The sequence below is a fragment of the Salvelinus fontinalis genome, chromosome 2, assembly GCF_029448725.1.
Source record: "Salvelinus fontinalis isolate EN_2023a chromosome 2, ASM2944872v1, whole genome shotgun sequence".
NCBI lineage: Eukaryota > Metazoa > Chordata > Actinopteri > Salmoniformes > Salmonidae > Salvelinus > Salvelinus fontinalis.
The window spans coordinates 40,728,587-40,750,053 of record NC_074666.1 but is presented as its reverse complement, the minus strand read 5'-3'; the positions used below and the strand labels follow the sequence as shown (position 1 = coordinate 40,750,053).

General features: G+C 44.7%; 1 protein-coding gene across 2 annotated transcripts in view; it reads right to left on the bottom strand.

Moving 5' to 3' along the window:
• Nucleotides 1–339: 339 nt before the first annotated feature.
• Nucleotides 340–21,467, bottom strand: part of LOC129818796 (uncharacterized) — an 80,990-nt gene continuing 59,862 nt past the window's right edge. The window contains exons 13-22 of one of the 2 annotated variants that reach the window (XM_055875047.1): nt 16,191–16,306; nt 15,827–15,953; nt 15,055–15,087; nt 14,824–14,933; nt 14,372–14,498; nt 13,849–13,976; nt 13,510–13,633; nt 2,836–2,994; nt 1,691–1,850; nt 340–1,331 (exon numbers count right to left, since the gene is read on the bottom strand). In XM_055875047.1, the coding sequence (XP_055731022.1) occupies nt 1,243–1,331; nt 1,691–1,850; nt 2,836–2,994; nt 13,510–13,633; nt 13,849–13,976; nt 14,372–14,498; nt 14,824–14,933; nt 15,055–15,087; nt 15,827–15,953; nt 16,191–16,306 (1,173 nt within the window). In that variant the 3' untranslated portion in view covers nt 340–1,242. Of the gene's footprint in view, nt 1,332–1,690; nt 1,851–2,835; nt 2,995–13,509; nt 13,634–13,848; nt 13,977–14,371; nt 14,499–14,823; nt 14,934–15,054; nt 15,088–15,826; nt 15,954–16,190; nt 16,337–21,467 lie in introns of both variants that reach the window. The other variant, XM_055875038.1, reaches the window with a different exon arrangement.

Genomic DNA, 21,467 nt, shown 5'->3' with positions numbered 1-21,467 from the left:
TACCATGCACTGCCACCGCAGGCAAACATTTTCAGAAATCATTGTTCATGCTTGGAATGTGTGACTCAAAAAAAGGGCACAAAAGATGTATGCAGCAAGGGCACAGTTAGGCTTACTTAATGCACCACATTGTGGTATTATCTCTATGATTTGCAAAAAGCCATTTGGAACTATGGACCTTTGGTACATTCAGAATTAAGATCATTTAATGACTTTGAAAATCTTGCATTTCTTCTGAGTGTATCCTGTGAAAATGTACTGAATGCAATTACCTGTCAATTGCTTACTCCCAATCAGCTGTAGTTCTCAGAACCTTTGAATAACAACCCACAGCCAGTGAACAGATATGACATTAACCTTTAATATTATTCACAGATTTAAAAACATAAACATCTTCATTATTAATCATCAGCTTGCCTCAACTGTACACTGTCATCTCATCTTTATGGACATCAATTATTTTAGAAATATTTTATTACATCTATTCCTGAATATCATACATATATATTAAGGTTCTGCACCTTTTGCTCCAGTGAAATAACCCAACGCTCTTTTAAAACACTCCCGCTGAACACATTTGTAGAGTGCCGCTGACTATTTTACCATGGGCTAGTGGCAGTTAGTGGTGACATGATATTTTAAGGACCAGGGTAGCTCACAGCAGCAAATTCCTTGACATCATCGAGAGAGAAAAAACAAGATGTTGGCCGCATTTCACGTGAAAATCTTGGTAGTGCAAATGTGCTTGAGAAAATATATCAGAAATAGAAGCTAATAAGCTACATTATATTGCCTCAGACAGAGCAGTAAGCCCATTAAGTTAAAGACTGGCTGACTGACTTCCATTCTATTTAAATGGTGTAGTAGTGGTAGTTATCATAACCTTTATGTGATTGCTCAACTGCCTTGATCCTGTAGTTTTGGCTTTAAATTCCCCTGTCAGTTCTTAACTGTCTACACATTAGCTTTAGACTTAAGTGCCACACTGACATGTTCAAGTAGAGAAAGACGATTGGATTCTGTATCGCTACTCTGTGTGTCAGTGCCGCTGCAATGGTTTCTGGGTCCTGAGATCAAGCAAAAAATGACACAGGAAATGAACGCGATGCTTCTTGCTCGTTTGTCATGGACACATGGGCCAGATGGCTGGGAGAAGTGCTCTGCCAGGATAGAAACAAACACCACAACAAACATCTCCCATACTGCACTGGGATGCCTCATGGCTTTGGCAGGAGTTTTCTTCTAGACCAACTCCATGTCCCAGAACTGTGTGGCCTGATCAGCAGCAAATTCATTGACAACCAGGTGGTCCCTCTCGAAACTTGTTCTACCTGAAAGACATGACACAAATTGTTCCTTTTAGGGGACAATCTTTCTTTTACTGCGTCTAATAGACAACTGAAAATAAGTTATGTCCATGTTTTTTTCTAAAGATTTGTGTTTGCAGAAGAACTGGAAAGCAAACAGCATTTCATGATGGTTCCCCCAATAACTAATTCTATACAATATGATATCTAGCTCTTTTCTGAGATGGCTCTCCAAAAATGGTTGTATTGATCTCAAAATAGATCCTTCACTATGTATAGCATACGGTAGATGAGTTCAGCAGCAGTACACAACAGAAACCTGATCTCCACTATGTCAGTGTTTATCAATGACCATAAATTATAGTGGATCTCTATTGTCTCACCTCTGAAGTCCAGTACTAGTTTGTGGTTGAGATGGGAAGAGATGGTTCCGTTGTGGTTCAGGCTCCATCTCTGGTGTGTGCGTCCATGCTCTGCCCACAGGGCCACTCTGGCCCCCACTGTGGCCTTCCCTCCGATCACTGACAGACACGCCTTACTAGCCTACAGACAACACACAACAGGTCAATATCACACAGATACTGTACGCTGGACCAGTAACCGAAAGGTTGCTGGTTCAAATCCCAGAGCAGACAAGGTGAAAAATCTGTCTGTGCTCTTGAGCAAGGCACTTAATCTGAATTGCTCCATGGTCGCCGTCAATAATGGCTAATCCCTGGCTCTGACCCCACTCTCAGAGGGAGTTGGTTAGGCAAAAAAATAATAATTTCCAATTCACATATGCGCTTGCACATGTGTGAAATATGACAAATGTAACCACCCACTTAATTACTATAATTAGCAGCAGCTAATGTACAGTTGGGAGACACCATGACAAACTGTGGAGTGATCACTGGCTGGCTGCAGACCTCAGCTTGGGGGAAACAGTCAATCCATTTCGTAGATGACTGATTTCACTTTTATTTGCATATTTCCCAGAATGTTCCCATGTTAGTTTTGCTTAAAGGTTGACAAAACTGGGGCCTCCCGGGTGGCGCAGTGGTCTAGAGCACTGCATCGCAGTGCTAACTGCGCCACCAGAGTCTCTGGGTTCGCCCCCAGGCTCTGTCGCAGCCGGCCGCGACCGGGAGGTCCGTGGGGCGACGCACAATTGGGCTAGCGTCGTCCGGGTAAGGGAGGGTTTGGCCGGTAGGGATTTCCTTGTCTCATCGCGCTCCAGCGACTCCTGTGGCGGGCTGGGCGCAGTGCGTGCTAACCAAGGGGGCCAGGTGCACGGTGTTTCCTCCGACACATTGGTGCGGCTGGCTTCCGGGTTGGAGGCGCGCTGTGTTAAAGAAGCAGTGCGGCTTGGTTGGGTTGTGCTTCGGAGGACGCATGACTTTCGACCTTCGTCTCTCGCGAGCCCGTACGGGAGTTGTAGCGATGAGACAAGATAGTAATTACTAGCGATTGGATACCACGAAAATTGGGGAGAAAAGAAAAAAAAAAAAAAAAAAGGTTGACAAAACTTGAGCACACACACACATACCTTGCAGCAGAGCAGCCCTCCGGTGAAGAGCCAGCGCTGGGTGTCCAGAGAGCAGGCCGGGGACAGGGACACTCTGGCCAGGGACAAATCGTCCTGGACACTCTCAGAGGTCAGCACTGAACCCAGAGCACGGCTCCTTACCTGTACATACAGCCGGGGCTGGAGGGAGACCACACACAGTACAGACTGAATGAGGGTCATCAACTTTCACAGAACTTTATATAGACATAGACATTGCTGCAGGGAAAATACATTTTTCACAAAAGGGAAAAACATTTAACTAACTTAAAATAACATAGGTGGTTACAGAATATCGGGTGTGCAGTGTTAACCAGTTGTATTGTACTCCAATTGCACTGAACAAAAATATGAATGCAACATGTAAAGTGTGGTCTCATGTTCCATGAGCTGAAATAAAAGATCCCAGAAATGTTCTATACGCACAAAAAAACTATCACTCTAACACGTTGGTCCGCTTCGCTCCACAGGTAGTATTACATTTAATTTAATTTCATTACAGTACAACGGTTTGATTTGTTTGATCTTAGCTAGCTACATAGCCGTCTTTGTATCAAAGATAATTGTGTAGTTTAGAGTAATTATCTAGGTTAGCTAGCCAGCTATTTTCGTCCTTCTAACGTAACGTAGCGTAGTCAACAAAGCTAGATAGCCAGCTAGCCACCGAATAGCAGCACTGTAGAAACTATTACATTCAACGGAACAACGGAACGACTTGATTAGTGTAGTGTTAGCTAGCTACATAGTTGTCTTTGTTGTCTCTGTATCTAAGATAATTGTGTAGTTTAGAGTAATTATCGGTTAGCTAGCCAGCTATTTTCGTCCGCCGCGCTGCCGTTCTCCTACCTAGTCAACACTGCTAGCTAGCCAACTTCTACCGAATAGCAGCACTGTAGAAACTATTACATTACAACGGAACGATTTGATTAGTGTAGTGTTAGCTAGCTACATAGTTGTCTTTGCTGTCCTTGTATCTAAGATAATTGTGTAGTTTAGAGTAATTATCTAGCCAGTTATCGTGGTTACCTAGCCAGCTACACTTTCAAACAAAGTCAACAACGCAGCCACTGCTAGCTAGCCTACTTCAGCAGTACTCTATCATTTTAATCATTTTAGTCAATAAGATTTTTGCAACGTAAGCTTAACTTTCTGAACATTCGAGACGTGTAGTCCACTTGTCATTCCAATCTCCTTTGCATTAGCGTAGCCTCTTCTGTAGCCTGTCAACTATGTGTCTGTCTATCCCTGTTCTCTCCTCTCTGCACAGACCATACAAACGCTTCACACCGCGTGGCCGCGGCCACCCTAACCTGGTGGTCCCAGCGCGCACGAACCACGTGGAGTTCCAGGTCTCTGCGGCCAACAAGGCAGAGTTCATCTCAGCCTATGCTTCCCTCCAGTCCCTCGACTTCTTGGCACTGACGGAAACATGGATCACCACAGATAACACTGCTACTCCTACTGCTCTCTCCTCGTCTGCCCACGTGTTCTCGCACACTCCGAGTGCTTCTGGTCAGCGGGGTGGTGGCACCGGGATCCTCATCTCTCCCAAGTGGTCATTCTCTCTTTCTCCCCTTACCCATCGGTCTGAACTTGGAGAGTTCATCAATGAGCTTGATGCCTTGATAAGCTCCTTTCCTGAGGACGGCTCACCTCTCACAGTTCTGGGTGACTTTAACCTTTAACGTCTACCTTTGACTCATTCCTCTCTGCCTCCTTCTTTCCAATCCTCTCCTCTTTTGACCTCACCCTCTCACCTTCCCCCCCTACTCACAAGGCAGGCAATACGCTTGACCTCATCTTTACTAGATGCTGTTCTTCCACTAAACTCATTGCAACTCCCCTCCTAGTCTCCGACCACTACCTTGTATCCTTTTCCCTCTCGCTCTCATCCAACACTTCCCACACTGCCCCTACTCGGATGGTATCGCGCCGTCCCAACCTTCGCTCTCTCTCCCCCGCTACTCTCTCCTCTTCCATCCTATCATCTCTTCCCTCTGCTCAAACCTTCTCCAACCTATCTCCTGATTCTGCCTCCTCAACCCTCCTCTCCTCCCTTTCTGCATCCTTTGACTCTCTATGTCCCCTATCCTCCAGGCCGGCTCGGTACTCCCCTCCTGCTCCGTTGCTCGACGACTCATTGCGAGCTTACAGAACAGGGCTCCGGGCAGCCGAGCGGAAATGGAGGAAAACTCGCCTCCCTGCGGACCTGGCATCCTTTCACTCCCTCCTCTCTACATTTTCCTCTTCTGTCTCTGCTGCTAAAGCCACTTTCTACCACTCTAAATTCCAAGCATCTGCCTCTAACCCTAGGAAGCTCTTTGCCACCTTCTCCTCCCTCCTGAATCCCCCCCCCCCCCGTCCTCCCTCTCTGCAGATGACTTCGTCAACCATTTTGAAAAGAAGGTCAACGACATCCGATCCTCGTTTGCTAAGTCAAACGACACCGCTGGTTCTGCTCACACTGCCCTACCCTGTGCTCTGACCTCTTTCTCCCCTCTCTCTCCAGATGAAATCTCTTGTCTTGTGACGGCCGGCCGCCCAACAACCTGCCCGCTTGACCCTATCCCCTCCACTCTTCTCCAGACCATTTCCGGAGACCTTCTCCCTTACCTCACCTCGCTCATCAACTCATCCTTGACCGCTGGCTACGTCCCTTCCGTCTTCAAGAGAGCGAGAGTTGCACCCCTTCTGAAAAAACCTACACTCGATCCCTCCGATGTCAACAACTACAGACCAGTATCCCTTCTTTCTTTTCTCTCCAAAACTCTTGAACGTGCCGTCCTTGGCCAGCTCTCCTGCTATCTCTCTCAGAATGACCTTCTTGATCCAAATCAGTCAGGTTTCAAGACTAGTCATTCAACTGAGACTGCTCTTCTCTGTGTCACGGAGGCGCTCCGCACTGCTAAAGCTAACTCTCTCTCCTCTGCTCTCATCCTTCTAGACCTATCGGCTGCCTTTGATACTGTGAACCATCAGATCCTCCTCTCCACCCTCTCCGAGTTGGGCATCTCCGGCGCGGCCCACGCTTGGATTGCGTCCTACCTGACAGGTCGCTCCTACCAGGTGGCGTGGCGAGAATCTGTCTCCTCACCACGTGCTCTCATCACTGGTGTCCCCCAGGGCTCTGTTCTAGGCCCTCTCCTATTCTCGCTATACACCAAGTCACTTGGCTCTGTCATAACCTCACATGGTCTCTCCTATCATTGCTATGCAGACGACACACAATTAATCTTCTCCTTTCCCCCTTCTGATAACCAGGTGGCGAATCGCATGTCTGGCAGACATATCAGTGTGGATGACGGATCACCACCTCAAGCTGAACCTCGGCAAGACGGAGCTGCTCTTCCTCCCGGGGAAGGACTACCCGTTCCATGATCTCGCCATCACGGTTGACAACTCCATTGTGTCCTCCTCCCAGAGCGCTAAGAATCTCGGCGTGATCCTGGACAACACCCTGTCGTTCTCAACTAACATCAAGGCGGTGGCCCGTTCCTGTAGGTTCATGCTCTACAACATCCGCAGAGTACGACCCTGCCTCACACAGGAAGCGGCGCAGGTCCTAATCCAGGCACTTGTCATCTCCCGTCTGGATTACTGCAACTCGCTGTTGGCTGGGCTCCCTGCCTGTGCCATTAAACCCCTACAACTCATCCAGAACGCCGCAGCCCGTCTGGTGTTCAACCTTCCCAAGTTCTCTCACGTCACCCCGCTCCTCCGCTCTCTCCACTGGCTTCCAGTTGAAGCTCGCATCCGCTACAGGACCATGGTGCTTGCCTACGGAGCTGTGAGGGGAACGGCACCTCAGTACCTTCAGGCTCTGATCAGGCCCTACACCCAAACAAGGGCACTGCGTTCATCCACCTCTGGCCTGCTCGCCCCCCTACCACTGAGGAAGTACAGTTCCCGCTCAGCCCAGTCAAAACTGTTCGCTGCTCTGGCACCCCAATGGTGGAACAAACTCCCTCACGACACCAGGACAGCGGAGTCAATCACCACCTTCCGGAGACACCTGAAACCCCACCTCTTTAAGGAATACCTAGGATAGGATAAAGTAATCCTTCTGATCCCCCCCTTAAAAGATTTAGATGCACTATTGTAAAGTGGCTGTTCCACTGGATGTCATAAGGTGAATGCACCAATTTGTAAGTCGCTCTGGATAAGAGCGTCTGCTAAATGACTTAAATGTAATGTAAATGTATTTGTTTACAAATTTGTTTACATCCCTGTTAGTGAGCATTTCTCTTTTGCCAAAGTGTCGTCCCCACAGTGACTGTACGTACATACCCCAACCAGAAGCCATGGATTACAGGCAACATTCACACTGAGCTAAAGGGCAGAGCTGCCGCTTTCAAGGTGCAGGACTCTAACCCGGAAGCTTACAAGAAATCCTGCTATGCCCTGCGACGAACCATCCAACAGGCAAAGTGTCAATACAGAGCTAAGATTGAATCATACTACACCGGTTCCGACGCTCGTCTTATATGGCAGGGCTTGCAAACTATTACAGATTACAAAGGGAAGCACAGCCGCGAGCTGCCCAGTGACACGAGCCTACCAGACGAGCTAAATCACTTCTATGCTCGCTTCGAGGCAAGCAACACTGAGGCATGCATGAGAGCATCAGCTGTTCCGGGCGACTGTGTGATCACGCTCTCGGTAGCCGACGTGAGTAAGACCTTTAAACAGGTCAACATACACAAGGCAGCGGGGCCAGACGGATTACCAGGACGTGTGCTCTGGGCATGTGCTGACCAACTGGCAGGTGCCTTCACTGACATTTTCAACATATCCCTGATTGAGTCTGTAATACCAACATGTTTCAAGCAGACCACCATAGTCCCTGTGCCCAAGAACACAAAGGCAACCTGCCTAAATGACTACCGACCCGTAGCAGTCACGTCCGTAGTCATGAAGTGCTTTGAAAGACTGGTAATAGCTAACATCAACACCATTATCCCAGAAACCCTAGACCCACTCCAATTTGCATACAGCCCAAACAGATCCACAGATGATGCAATCTCTATTGCACTCCACACTGACTTTTCACACCTGGACAAAAGGAACACTTATGTGAGAATGCTATTCATTGACTACAGCTCAGTGTTCAACACCATAGTACCCTCAAAGATCATCACTAAGCTAAAGATCCTGGGACTAAACACCTCCCTCTGCAACTGGATCCTCGACTTCCTGACCGGCCGCCCCCAGGTGGTGTGGGTAGGAAGCAACACCTTTGCCACGCTGATCCTCAACACTGGAGCTCCTCAGGGGTGCGTGCTCAGTCCCCTCCTGTACTCCCTGTTCATCCACGACTGCATGGCCGGGCACGACTCCAACACCATCATTAAGTTTGCAGACGACACAACAGTGTTGGGCCTGATCACCGACAACGACGAGACAGCCTATAGGGAGGAGGTCAGAGACCTGGCCGGGTGGTGCCAGAAAAACAACCTATCCCTCAACGTAACCAAGACTAAGGAGATAATTGTGGACTACAGGAAAAGGAGGACCGAGTACGTCCCCATTCTCATTTATGGGGCTGTAGCGGAGCAGGTTGAGAGCTTCAAGTTCCTTGGTGTCCACATCACCAACAAACTAGAATGGTCCAAACACACCAAGACAGACGTGAAGAGGGCATGACAAAGCCTATTCCCCCTCAGGAAACTAAAAATATTTGGCATGGGTCCTGAGATCCTCAAAAGGTTCTACAGCTGCAACATCGAGAGCATCCTGACTGGTTGCATCACTGCCTGGTATGGCAATTGCTCGGCCTCCGACCGCAAGGCACTACAGAGGGTAGTGCGTACGGCCCAGTACATCACTGGGGATAAGCTGCCTGCCATCCAGGACCTCTACACCAGGCGGTGTCAGAGGAAGGCCCTAAAAATTGTTAAAGACCCCAGCCACCCCAGTCATAGACTGTTCTCTCTACTACCGCAAAGCAAGCGGTACCGGAGTGCCAGATCTAGGACATAAAGACTTCTCAAAAGTTTTTACCCCCAAGCCATAGGACTCCTGAACAGATAATCAAATGGCTACCCGGACTATTTGCATTGTGTGCCCCCCCATTTTTTTGCAATTCGAATGCACAAAAATACCGATCCTGAGGCCCATTGTTTTTAAAGGTATCTTTGACCAACAGATGCATATCTGCATTCCTAGTTGTGTGAAATTTATAGATTAGGGCCTAATAAATTTCCTCATATGAATTGTAACTCAGTAAAATCAATGAAATTGTTGCATGTTGCGTTTATATTTTCGCTCACAATACATACTTTTGCAACAATTAAATAATTACAGGGGCTATCCTATTATCTGGTAGTTTCTCTAAGGGTTGAGTAATGTAAGAAACCCTGCTATATAACACGTCAGGCTAGCGTAAGCCAGTCTAGAACTCTAACTCTAGTGCTTTCAGAAAGTATTCACACTGTCACGCTCTGGCCATAGAGAGGCTTTTATTCTCTATTTTTGTTAGGCCAGGGTGGGACTAGGGTGGGCATTCTAGTTTCTTTATTTCTATGTTTTCTATTTCTTTGTGTTTGGACAGGTGTGGTTCTCAATCAGAGGCAGCTGTCTATCGTTGTCTCTGATTGAGAACCATACTTAGGTATCCCTTTTTTCCACCTGTCTTTGTGGGAAGTTGACGTTGTTTAAGGCACATAGCCTTTAGCTTCACGGTTTGTTTTTGTAGTGTTTATTGTTTTGTTCGGCGTCATTTTTATTAAATAAAAGAAAATGTACGCTGCATCTTGGTCCTCTTCTTTAAACAGCCGTGACACACACCCTTGACTTTTTCCACACTTTGTTGTCCTACAGGCTGAATTTAAAATGTATTACATTGAGATTTTGTGTCACTGGCCTACTCAAAATACCCCATAAAGTCAAAGAGGAACTATGTTTTTAGACATTTTTAGAAATTAATTAAAAACAAAAAGCTGAAATGTCTTGAGTCAATACGTATTCAACCCCTTTGTTATGTCAAGCATAAATAAGTTCAGGAGTAAAAATTTGCTTAAGTCAGATAATAAGTTGCATAGACTCACTCTGTGTGCAATGATAGTGTTTAACGTAATTTTTGAATGATGACATCAGTCATTTCTGTACCCCACACCGTCACACCCTGATCAGTTTCACCTGTCCTCATTATTGTCTCCACCCCCTCCAGGTGTCACTTGTTTTCCCCAGTGTATTTATCCCTGTGTTTCCTGTCTCTCTGTGCCAGTTCGTCTTGTATGTTTCCAGGTCAACCAGCGGTTTTCCCATTCTCCTGCTTTTTGCATTCTCCTTTTTCTAGTCCTCCCGGTTTTGACCCTTGCCTGTTTCTGGACTTTGTACCTGCCTGCCTGACCCTTCTGCCTACCTTGACGATGAGGCTGTCTGCCACTCTGTACCTCCTGGACTCTGATTTGGTTTTGACCTTTTTGCATGTCCACGATCATTCTCTTGCCTACCTCTTTGGATTAATAAACAATGTAAGACTCCAACCATCTGCCTCCTGTGTCTGCATTTGGGTATCGCTTTGTGCCTTGATACACACATACATTATCTGTAAGGTCCCTCAGTCGAGCTGTGAATTTCAAACACAGATTCAACCACAGACCAGGGAGGTTTTCCCATGCCTCGCAAAGAAGGGCAACTATTGGTAGATAGGTAAAAAAAAAAAAGCAGAAATTGACTGTCGCTTTGAGCATGGTGAAGTCATTAATTACACGTTGGATGGTGTATCATATACACTCAGTCACCACAAATATACAGGCGTCCTTCCTAACTCAGTTGTCGGAGAGGAAGGAAACAGGGATTTCACCATAGGCCAATTGTGACTTTAAAACAGTTAGAGTTTAATGGCTGTGATAGGAGATGAAGATGGATTAACATTGTAGTTACTCCACAATACTAACCTAATTGACAGAGTGAAAAGAAGGAAGCCTGTACAGAATCAAAATATTCCAAAACATGCATCCTGTTTGCAACAAGTCACTTAAGTAATACTGCAAAAAATGTGGTATAGGAATTCACTTTTTGCCCTGAATACAAAGTGTTATGTTTGGGGAAAATCCAATACAACACATTACTGAGTACCACTCTCCATATTTTCAAGCATTGATGTGGCTGCATCATGTTATGAGTTTGCTTGTAATTGCTAAGGACTGGGGAGTTTTTCAGGATAAAAATAAATGGAATGGAGCTAAGCACTGGCAAAATCCTAGAGGAAAACCTGGTTCAGTCTTCTTTCCACCAGACACTGGGAGATTAATTCCCCTTTCAGCAGGACAATAACCAAAAAAACAAGGCCTGTGCTTAGCTCCATTCAGTTTATTTTAATACACTGGAGTCGTTTACCAAGATGACATTGAATGTTCCTGAGTGGCTTAGTTATAGTTTTGATTTAAAATCCAATTGGAAATCTATGGCAAGACTTGAAAATGACTGTCTAGCAATGATTAACAACCAACTTGACTGAGCTTGAAGAATTTAAAAAAGAATAATGTGCAAATATTGTACAATACAATTGTGCAAAGCTCTAAATTAAGATACTTACCCAGAAAGACTCACAGCTGTAATCGCTCCCAAAGGGGATTATAACGTGTTGACTCAGGGGGTGTGAAAACTTACGTAAATTAGATATTTCTGTATTGCATTTTCAATACATTTGCAAAAAAATCTAAAAACATGTTTTCACTTTGCCATTATGGGGTATTGTGTGTAGATGTTGGAGAAAAACATCTATTTAATACATTTTGAATTCAGGCTGCAACACAACAAAATGTGGAATAAGTCAAGAGGTATGAATACTTTCTGTAGGCACTGTGGTACTGAATCATCAGTAACATAGCACTAGGCTTGGGCGGTCATACCGTATACCGAGCTATTTTGAAACAGAAACATTAGTATCATGTTATACTGCACAGACGAGAGTGATGCACTCATAGAGGTCAATGGGAAACGTGACCCATGCCACATCATGGAATATGTGCAAGTGGAAGAACTTATATAGCTGCATATGGCTTCAGTCAAATCAGCTTGAGTGAGAAACGGGTATAAATCCCCACGACCCCTTTCACATCCTGTCTGTCTTGTCAACAAATAGGGTGAGAGTAGCGCTCCGCCACACGCACGCACACGCACACACACACGTCAGTGCTAAGCCTTGTCTGTCTGTCACAGGGTATAAATAACTTTCTGGGAAGTGGGTTTTATCAGGACCCAGCAGGCTTCAGGCTCAAAGTCCCAAGCATGGAGCTTCTGTGTGTTGACTGCATGCTAGAATTCAACAACAACCATATACGCAGAAGAGTTCAATACTCTCTCTCTTCTAAAAACACGCACCCACGCATGCATGCACGTACACAGCTAAAATAATAATACTGTGCCAGCCACACAACCCCCTAACACACTTACACTACATCACCACCAGACACATGCATAACCCCCAATGGAATGTGAACATACAGGAAAAGCCGGTTGGACACTACACGACTTTCAAAATCCTAACATCGCTGAGCATCTCACATTAAACAACCGTCTTGCAGGTAGTTTATTTTGTGTTCCCAACATAGTGGTGCACACACTAAACGATGTGACACAGACAGGGTCACACACTAAACGATGTGGCACAGGCGGGGTCACACACTAAACGATGTGGCACAGAGGGGGTCACACACTAAACGATGTGGCACAGACGGGGTCACACACTAAACGATGTGGCACAGACGGGGTCACACACTAAACGATGTGGCACAGACGGGGTCACACACTAAACGATGTGGCACAGACGGGGTCACACACTAAACGATGTGGCACAGACGGGGTCGCACACTAAACGATGTGGCACAGACGGGGTCACACACTAAACGATGTGGCACAGACGGGGTCGCACACTAAACGATGTGGCACAGACGGGGTCACACACTAAACGATGTGGCACAGACGGGGTCACACACTAAACGATGTGGCACAGATGGGGTCACACACTACAAGACTTTTCACTTGGTCGTGAGGATTCACTGTCTCGCTAAAACAATGTGATTAGATTTAACGTAGCTACGAGCTGTGGCTCAAAGAAGCCTCATAAATATTCAGTCAGATACTCACACTTGCCATACAGAGTTGAAATATCTAGCCAACATTTTGAATTGAATAACATCGCTTGTGAACATCAGAGTTGTTACGATTTGACACTTTGCTTTGGTTAAAGGCAAATACAAACACATACCAGTAGTAGTCATTGCTAGTGCTCCAGAGTCTACACATTCTGGGTGATGCGAAACAACATCATCTCATTGCCTTCTGTGGCAAATTCACGTTGGCTATTGCTCATCACCATTCTCAAAACTTGCCGTTGCACATCTCACACAGCAAGAGCATTGCAGGGACGTAATATCGGGACGTCTGGGACTGCTCAAAGACGAGATCGATAGCCCTAAGATTGCGTCTTTGACCCGCTCACATTAAATGAGCGTCGGTGACGGCCGTGCGCCCCGAGTAGACAACGACATGGGGATTTTGTTTCTGATCTCAAAAACTTGTCTGGGACAGCTAAATCGGGGCCAAAATCGTGTAGTGTACACCCGGCTTAAGTTGAATCTTATGCAGTAACAAAGGACACTTTGATGAGAGCGACTCAAATGTCAGTTTTGTGTGTGTGTATTGTACCTGTTTGAGGGGCCGTAAGGAGGCAATGGTGTCCCAGCCGCTGTGCTCTCCCCACACAGGAAGCTCCCCTGGCTGCAGCAGCATCTGACGGCCCTTATAGTGACTGTATTCATACACCACCCACCTGCCAAAGACACACACATTCATTAGTGCAAAACGTAGAGAAACGTCTTGAAACAAGTTTGGGTAGTACCTCCCTGTTTCACTTGTTTTCTTACTGAACATGACATCGGCCTGATGCAAAAGAATCTGTGTTCCTTCTCTATGTACTGTATAGTGTCTGGCAGTAATGTTTGCTGTTTAGTGACATAGGAGATGGCAGGCTCTCTCTCTACTCACAGTCCACTGTCAACCCGCAGAGACTGAGTGAAGAAGTCCTTCATGTGCTCTGTTGGTGTTACGGCAACCATCTTCAGGCCCTCTAAGTAATCCAGGGAGAACAGGCTGATGGACGGGTCGGAGAAACTCTACAGACACAACAGGAAGGGAGAGCAGCCATCTTAGATGAGAACGCCATTGGATGTACTGTACTTATGTTCTATCCTTTTTCAAAGTGCCTGTATTGAACTATATTAGGGCAAAACACCCCAAAAAAACGTATATTCGTAAAGCAGTCCACTGCTTTTGGCCGGCCAGCAGTACTAAGACTTGTCTCTGGTCAAAGGTAGTGCATTATGGGGAATAGGTTGTCGTTAATGGCACTGCAATGAACTGCAATGGCGGATGAACGGAATCTACCTTAATCTATTTATCATGGCATATAATATGGTTAAATTGCATGTGTGCTCACATGTTTCATCTAGCTTGTGGTGCTACCTAAAGATAGCAGTAAATGGGCTGAGGTCATGCCAGGTACACTCACATAGGGAATGGGCCTTAGTGATTTGACAGAAGTGTCCACACAGCCACAGGAAATGAGGTCAGGATAAAGACCCTCTCCCAGAACATACTGGTTTCCACAGTAACCATCCTCATCAAAGAGCAGCCAGCTGGAAAGGGGCAGAAAGAGCAGTAAGTATGATTTAGACATAAATAAGCATCACAGACACATGTTCTCTGCCTCCTATGGCAACTACAGTGAAAGATACATTGTGGCATGCCTACATTAGGCTACTGACAAGCCTTAATAAGCAACAACCTATAAGGGAAATTGTGAAGTTCAAATTTGCATTGACCCATAATAATAATTTTGGGTATTTATATAGCACTTTTACACTGCTCAAAGTGTTTTACATAGTAAGAGGGGACATAACTCCACCTCTAAGATCAGTACAGATCCAATAGTACAATGGTATGTAGTCCTCTAGTACTCACTTTCCCCTGATGACTCTGAAGGACATGGGGGAGGGAGATCCACAGTGTCCTGCCTCCCCCTCGTACTCCTCACTCACTCCCCCGTATTGGGGCTGGCTGTAGGCCCGCAGCTGGAGACACAAAAGCACAACTCAGTACACACTTCACAGCTGAAACTAATGACAAAAAAATTGCCCTTTTCACTAGTCTTTTGACAGGTGAAAATAATGTGGCGGAATTCCATATACATACCAAGACCTTTGGTTCTCCGGTGCCACAAAGTTCCTGCAATAAAAAAAAAGAGACTTCTTGACATATTTCCCAAGTCATATTTCCCAACATCTATAGCATACACTGAATGTACAAAGCATCAGGTACACCTGCACTTTACATGACATAGACTGACCAGGTGAAAGCTATGATCCCGTATTGATGTCACCTTCAATCCACTTCAAATCAGTGTAGATGAAGGGGAGGGATTTTTAAGCCTCGAGACAATTGAGACATGGATTGTGTATGTGCGCCATTCAGAGGGTGAACGGGAAGGACAAAATATTTAAGTGCCTTAGAATGGGATATGGTAGTACGTGCCAGGCGCACTGGTTTGAGTGTGTCAAGAACCGCAACGCTGCTGGGTTTTTCATGCTAAACAGTTTCCCGTGTGTATCAAGAATGGTCCACCACCTAAAGGACATCCAGCCAACTTGACACAACTGTGGGAAGCATTGGAGTCAGCATGGGCCAGCATCCCTATGGAAATGCTTTTGACACCTTGTAGAGTCCATGCCCCGACGAATTGAGGCTGTTCTGAGAGCAAAAAGGGGTGCAACTCAATATTAGGAAGGTGTTCCTAATGTTTTGTACACTCAGTGTATTTTTCATTGTGCCCTAGAGCTACATTGGAGAGACATAGGAGGGATATCATCCGCATATGTCACTCCTTTGACATTCTTATGACACTCTTATTTGTACAAATACAAATATGTAGATCTATTCCTCTAATAGGTTATGAAACAGAGCTCACCAATCGTATGGGTCTGATAGACTTAGCTGCTCCATAGTTGCCACCCCAGTGCAGAGTGGCAGGATGTTTGCCTTTCTCCAGTATGCACTGCTCTCCGCCGAAGCATCGCTCGCTATACGCCACCCATCTGAAACCCACCAAAGCCCAGAGACCATCAGCACCACAGAGGCACAGTGAGTAGTGAATGACAAAATTATATGAAACTATGTGAACTTTAGATTGTTGGGCTGCACATCTATTGAGATGTTATTGTAACTGGTCTTCTGCAGGATTGGGGTCAATTCCATTTAAATTCAGGAAGTAAACATAATTTAAATTTACTTCCTGAATTGACTTCAACCTTGGTCACCTGATTGATACTCACACTCCACTCTTCACAGAGATGGCAGTGGTCTTCTCAGTGGCTCCAGCTTTCTCCAGATCAGGGACGTCCAGATCCAAAATGTTCCTCCCCCCGTCTCCAGGACAGCCAGTTTCCTCCTGCAGTGACACGGAGGGCTCTATGAAGTCCTGGCAATGGGAAACATGCAAAGAGCTCAATAAGTAAGACTGCTTTATAAAATAGCTGCAACAACTTTTGCACTGAAATAGCGTCATGTTTAAACAGAGTTAATATGAAGAAATGTGGGCTGGTTAACTGTATATAAACAAACACAACTGTTCATGTTTAAGTAGCCTCAAACTGAAAAGCTCTGCAAGCTGCATTTACATAGCTGCTGCATTTAGCTTAGGTAGTTCATTGTGAACCCCTCTGTAAGCACTATTCATAGTGGGAGCTTTACAAAATGGCTGCTGGCGACTACACGTCAGTGTAGAGTTGATCAAAAGAGTGATGCTGCTAACAGCCACAGGGCACGAGGAGTAGAGGGAACTGGAATGCTAATTAACCTGCCATATGATAAAACAGCTAGCAATTAGATCTACCTGTTTAATCCCATTAGGAGCATAGCCTTGCTTATCCTAGCCAGGAGTTAGCTGTAAGAGTGCTTCTACTAGCTAGTGCTTCTGACTGATACTTGGAGGCTAAAATAGACACTTAGCCCCCGTTCAGTGGTGAGGTGATTGAAAGGGAGTGGACTAGAGGTTTGATGGCTGACAAACTGGGACACACAAATGTCCAATTTAAAGAATTTGGCCTGGTTTCAGACAAATGCCTGTGACATTGAGGGTTGGAAAACACACAGATGCACACACACATGCAGGCACATTCACAACCCCCAACAGCAGGGTTTCCTTTAGCCGGTAACAGCCAAAAGCTGATAAAAAATAATATGAAAAGCCGATTAAAAAAATTGCCGCCAGCCAATTGTCCCCAGAAAATGATAATCCCATTGCGAAATAATGCAATTTGGCCTATTCATTTATTTAAATACCAGTCAATGTAGCACCAGAGCAGCTGCTTCAGCTCATCAAACAGCTGTTGGTTGCTGCTAGAGTGAAACGCGCTTTAAAAAAGAGCTACTATTTTTATTTCTCAACAGTTTTTTATTGATGAACACATGACCTTTCTATGCGGCACATCTGCCCTGGCCGACTCAGCAAGTAGAGCTCTTGGGGAAGTTCTAGGAAAATCAAAAACACTCAAAGATATTGGTTATTCTACTTATTCCAAACTGCATCAGACGTGTGTCCTGTTCTGGACTATTCAGCAGGAGTGTGGGGTGCTAAGAAGTATCTCAAAAACAAACATGTCCATAACAGAGCAGTACGCTACTTTTTAGGTGTCCGCAAGTTTGCACCTATACTGGCAATAGCTGGGGACATGCGCTGGGAACCCTGTAAGGTGTGTATGGTGAGACCTTGGAATACACTTTTGGATTGTAAGGTTCTGTATTTATTTTCTTAGTAAACCTTGTGTGCTGTTTCATAGTGTTCTTGAATGTAGCCCTGTCTTTCATTTTTGTTCATTGATTTCACCTGTTAGTTACTCACCTGGTCTCATCAGCTCCTTATTTAGTTCAGTTCATTCTGTTTGTGCCTTTGTGAGGTATTGTTCGTTTTGACTCTACTAAGCATTTTCCTAGCTCGATTGTGAGAACCAGTTATAGCCTTCAGTCCTAGTTCTGATTCCCCTGCCTGTTTGCCTACCTGTGTATGACCATTGCCTGCCTGTGACCACGATTCCTGCCTTCTGTGAAGGCGAAATAAAAACCTGCTGCGCTCTGCGCGTGAATCTACACCTTTTTCTCCTGAGTATTCATTACATGGATATGTCAATTGCCATAATAGCCAGCAAAGTTTTTCAATGGGATCTCTCCATATTGGGAGCCTGGGAAACTAAAATGTCTGACCTTTTCCAATAGTCTGACTGTGGAGAGTTGTACAAAAATCAAATTAAGGGAGACATAGACACTATTAAAAAACAACTGATGATGCAATATGGGGGAAAAAATGGGTGGAGGAGATTAATCATAAACCCAAATTGAGAACCTTTCGTTTGATTAAGGGTGAATTCGTTAATGAGAAATATATTATGTATAACCTACCTAACAGCAAGAGATCGCTATGTGCACAGTTAAGATCAGGGATATTGCCTCTTTTTATTTATTTATTTTACCGTTATTTTACCAGGTAAGTTGACTGAGAACACGTTCTCATTTGCAGCAACGACCTGGGGAATAGTTACAGGGGAGAGGAGGGGGATGAATGAGCCAATTGTAAACTGGGGATTATTAGGTGACCGTGATGGTTTGAGGGCCAGATTGGGAATTTAGCCAGGACACCGGGGTTAACACCCCTACTCTTACTCTTACTCTTACTCTTACGATAAGTGCCATGGGATCTTTAATGACCTCAGAGAGTCAGGACACCCGTTTAACGTCCCATCCGAAAGACGGCACCCTACACACAGTGCAGTGTCCCCAATCACTGCCCTGGGGCATTGGGATATTTTATTAGACCAGAGGAAAGAGTGCCTCCTACTGGCCCTCCAATACCACTTCCAGCAGCATCTGGTCTCCCAACCAGGGACTGACCAGGACCAACCCTGCTTAGCTTCAGAAGCAAGCCAGCAGTGGTATGCAGGGTGGTAATACCTCTGGGTATTGAAACAGGTAAGATCAGGGATATTGCCTGTGGGTATTGAAACAGGTAAGATCAGGGATATTGCCTCTGGGTATTGAAACACGTCGGTATTGTGGTGAAATGGAAGAGGAAAGACTAAGTAATTATTGTGACCTCGAAAAAATAGAGAATTACATTTGATCCTCTATTTCCCTTTCTACCACGATATATGCTTGTCCTTGTTCCAGAAAGCACACCAGATATACCCTGGCATTATATTTCTGAGCAATGAGGTGAAACAGATTTTTTTTTGTCCATTGTGTATTTCCATTTGCAGAATTTCTAGAGAAAGCCTGGAATAAAAAAATATTTTGCCCTTAAATAGCAAATGGCACATATGTATAGATTGTGTGTAGGCCTGTCTTACACTTGAATCTTACACTCTTTGTGACAGACTTGGTTCAAATGCCTTCCATTTCATTTTTAAGTATTTATTTATCTGTATTTATACAATGGGTGGGTCTAATCCTGAATGCTGATAGGTTAAAACCACATTCCAGACGGTGTCTATTCCACAAATGACCACCGGCTAAATCTATGACGTTGAAATGCCTATTTACTCTGTTTCATCTGAGTGCGCAATCCACTGTCACATCAGCTCAGCCAGGCAATTTATAAAAGGCAATCTATAAAATAATCTAGACGTTATCTGACATTTATTTTACGCTAACATTTAGTTTTCAACAGCGGAGTTTGGTATAAACCTTGCTGTCTCTCTCTCTCCGACATTTGTAACATTGTTTCAATATTCTAATTTTATCTCCAGCTGTCCCATAGTAATGAACATGTCGGGAGTCGGGACAGGGCAGACAGGCAGGCAGCTTTTCTCAGCCAATCAAATGAATCAGCATCATTTGTATGGATATACAAAGAACTATCAATAGAAAACAGGTAAAAACGAAACGAAGTGCAGCTAGTTTGCGGTCTTTCAAGATTCAGTTTGAAGTGATTGTGTTAGTTGTGTTGTTGGCTAGCTCCTCTGAACAACAGTGTCCTGAAGAGAGAGAGCACATTTTCTATAACAGGCGAAATAGCGCATCATTAGCTCATTGTTATGGATGTATCCAAATAAATGCCACTAGAAAACAGCTTAAACAAATGCAAATGCGGCTACTTTGCTGTTATTCTGTCTGCAATGTTTGACATGACTCTAAGTTAGCCGTAGTTCGCTAGCTAGCAAGCAAGGGATAAGAACATTGCCAGCCAGTATGGCAATGGAAGATTTAGACTGAACGACTGGGTCGCGTCTTTAGCAACCGAACCGTTAGAACGAACGACCAGCCGGCTTGGGTAGCGACCCTAGATTTGCGTCGGGACTATATCTTGGGAAGGATGAAATAGAATTAATAATGAAAATATGTAAATCATTTTTTTTATATGTTGGTAACAAGTTATATTAAAGTAAATGCCCTCGAAGCTGGTGTTTGGAGGATATATTGGCACGGTTTGCGGGCCCTCGACTTCTTCTCGGGCCTAACAAAACCCGTGTCAATATATCCTCCAAACACTGGCTTCTCTGGCATTATCACTTAAATATATATTTTGGTCTAATTATGTTTTACTTCTCTAGGGACATAACTATTGCTTGGATAACCTTATTTACTATTATGTATTGACTTCTTTTTCAGTTATTATGTGGTGCGCACTGCACAGAACACTGAAGGAATTATCACAAAATTTGACACGAAAATAAAATGTAATTCATTCATTCATTGAAGCGCACTTCCTATTTGCCAGTCAAGTGCATCGGCAACTAGGCAGGCTTCAGCACGTCACACACCACTTTGCAATGAGCTGGAGGCAGTATGCATTTAGAAAACATATACTTAATTGTTTGAAACGGAATCTTTTAGTAAATATTATGAACCATATCTTACCTCGCTTCAAAGTAGCATAGCCAAAATGCAACCAAACGTGCAGGCAATTATTTTATGATTAATCTCCTCCACCCATTGAAACCAGTTTCCTATTTCTCTCGTGTTCTATTGGTTTTCAAATCAACTGTCTTTCATTGCCCAGCAGCCAAAGGTACAATCCTAATCATATTAACAACCCAGGCTAGTTGTCTTTAGAGCTCCCTTCTCTAAACATTTCTAAAGGATATTTTCATCTCTGTCTCGTGAAACAGCTCGCATGTGCAGTGCGCTTTTGACAACAGTGTTTTCCTGCTAATTGCATTATGGAACAAACATTTGAGCATAGTCTACTGCCTTGTGTGCATTGCTGCCCTTATCATGTGAATAAATATTATTTTATCAACATTTTAAGCTAAACGTTCTGATTTGTTTTATGAGCCTCATTGCTTTTTTTTTTGTCAGGATGTAGCCTAGACCTGTAGGAATTTGGGCTCTATCATCCCACAACTGTCCCAGAGTCCGTTTGGATTATGCTATTGATTTCCTCACACAGAACGACAAGCTGACCAATATAATAGGTAAGGTTTTCTACTATGGTGGATAGTAGATTGACATTTACTAGTGATTTTACTGTTCATTACTCCTCTTGTTGTCTGAGGAAAAGTAAACATGGACAGTTATTCTAACATCTTCAAATTGCGCATCAGAATTTGGTAAGAAGG